Source organism: Rattus norvegicus, chromosome 4 (genome assembly GCF_036323735.1).
Source record: "Rattus norvegicus strain BN/NHsdMcwi chromosome 4, GRCr8, whole genome shotgun sequence".
NCBI classification, from domain to species: Eukaryota; Metazoa; Chordata; class Mammalia; order Rodentia; family Muridae; genus Rattus; species Rattus norvegicus.
Genome location: NC_086022.1, coordinates 151,423,536 through 151,425,733, shown reverse-complemented (window position 1 = coordinate 151,425,733; position 2,198 = coordinate 151,423,536). Strand labels below are relative to the sequence as shown.

Sequence of the window (2,198 nt, the reverse complement as noted above, 5' to 3'; positions counted from 1 at the left end):
TCAAAGGGAAGGTGCGTTGCTCCTCTGATATCTGTGTAATTGAATGTTGGACAGAGCATCCCTCAGAGCCTGGTGGACCTGCTTGTTACGCAGGGTGTAGATGACAGGGTTCAGAAGGGGTGTCACTACTGTGTTCACAAGAGCAGCTTCTCTGTTGGTGTCCACTCTGCTTCTCTGCTTTGGCTTCAGGTATATAAATGCACAGCTGCCATACATTAGAGAGAGGACAATGAGATGAGAGGAGCAGGTGGAAAAAGCTCTCTGTCGCTCCCTGGCTGAAGGGAGTCGCACTATGGTGACTACTATATTGCTGTATGCAAAGATGGCAATCAGAAAGGAAGTAAAAACCACAATTACAGCAAAGTTGAAAAACAGCATCTCAATAGACCTGGTTTCTGAACAGGAGAGATTTGCCAATGGTCCAAAATCACAGAAAAAGTGAGGAATAACATAGGGGCCACAGTAAAATGACTGGGAAAGCAACACAACTGGAATGGACATGAAGAGGATTCCCAAAACTAAAGAGACAGTAACGAGAAGGAAGCACATCCTTGGGCTCATGATGGTTGGATAATGTAGAGGCTTGCAGATGGCCAGATAGCGGTCCAGGGATAACACACCCAAAAGGAAAAAGACTGTTGCACCCAGGATAAAAACAATAAAGGCCTGTGAGAAGCAGGCCACAAAGGAAATCTTTTGCCTCCCTGACAGAATGATGGTGAGGAGCTGGGGGATAACAGTAGTTATAAAACAACACTCCACAAAGGAGAAGGTGCTGAGAAAGAAGTACATGGGCGTCTGCAGTCGGTGGTCCACACAGGTGATGGTAATTATGAGCATGTTGCCCATGAGGGAGGCCAAGTAGGCCAGCAAGTGCAGTAGGAAGAAGAGGATCCTCAGGTGCTCGGCCACAGGGAACCCCTCAAGGATGAACTCCAGGACCAAAGTCCCATTTCTTGTTTCCTCTGACATCAGCCATTCCATTTCTTCACTCTGGCACTGAGTGTCTTTGCAGAACAAGGACTGAAAGTGGAGAACCATGTGTCTCTAAAACTGTAAATGACATTTGGTAAACAGGGAGTCCAATGTGTCATTTTGCCCATTTTGAAGGAAAAATACTGAAAATTACTATGACTGACTTTATAATCCCTGCACCCTAAGATGCTAGCTAAGATGCTAGCTACAGAGGAAATGCTTGTGCCATGCACCTGCATTATTGATAAAGTCACTCACCAGTGCTGGTCACTTTCCCATGTGGTTGGCTGCTTACAGAAATCAAGGTTACACACTTTTATCTACTTAGTCATGGTGCATGTTTCTAGTAAAAGCATATTCATGTCACACAGGCCCAGATAAATTTGCAAAGGAAAACTACAACTTAAAAATCAGCCTGATTCTGAGAGTGTAGGTGAGGGGTAGTGCACCTAAATAACAATGTGATATTGTGGTTTTAATTCCCATGACGCACAATGACAGTTAACAAAACAAGCCAGACAAACCAAGATTTCATTCATAGGAATGAGACAGATGTCTCAGCAGTTACGGGCATCAGTTATTCATGCAGAGGATCTGAGGTCAGTTCCCAGATCATACATGACAGCCCATCTGGAACTCCAGTTTCAGAGAATCCTTTTCTTTTTTGTCGCCTCTGAGGGCACGAGGCATGCAGGTTGTTCACATACACACAGGCAACCAAAATACTCAATACACATAAAATAAGAAATCTGTAAAAGAGTTGAAGTCCGAAGCCATTCATCCCACAAAATATATTCCATCATCATACCTTAGCATTTTTTCATGGTTCATCACATTTTTATTAGGAAAAAAGCAAAAATCCTGTACTTCTGTAGTCTTCTTTGCAGACCTACGAACTGAACAAGATTAGAAGACCCACAGAGTCAACTCTAGCTCGGTGGTTAAAGGCTCAGGTCTAGTTGTTTTCATTTAGAGCCCCAGAGCAACAGCGAAAATTCAGACTCCCTACACCATGTAAAAATCCAGGAGTGGTGAATTGCAGCTGTAAGTCCAGTATTAGACAAGGCAAAGACAGGCAGGTACCAGGAGCCCACAGGATACTCTAGCCAGTCTACTTGAAACAATGAGCCCCACATTCAGTAAGAAATTGTAATTCACAAATTAGTGATGAGTAGGGTTATCCAAAAATCAACCTCTGGCTACTAAAGGAACATCTCCAGTTA

At 43.6% G+C, this 2,198-nt stretch overlaps 1 protein-coding gene across 1 annotated transcript; it reads right to left on the bottom strand.

Annotated features, from left to right (window-relative positions):
* On the bottom strand, window positions 1-984 carry Or6d13c (olfactory receptor family 6 subfamily D member 13C). The gene has a single exon (NM_001000991.1). It carries the CDS (start codon window positions 982-984, stop codon window positions 1-3), a length of 984 nt encoding a protein of 327 aa, NP_001000991.1.
* Window positions 985-2,198: the final 1,214 nt, after the last annotated feature.

Excerpts from the sequence above, each read along its gene's own strand:
- Or6d13c (NM_001000991.1), bottom strand. The coding sequence starts at position 984 with ATGGAATGGCTGATGTCAGAGGAAACAAGAAATGGGACTTTGGTCCTG.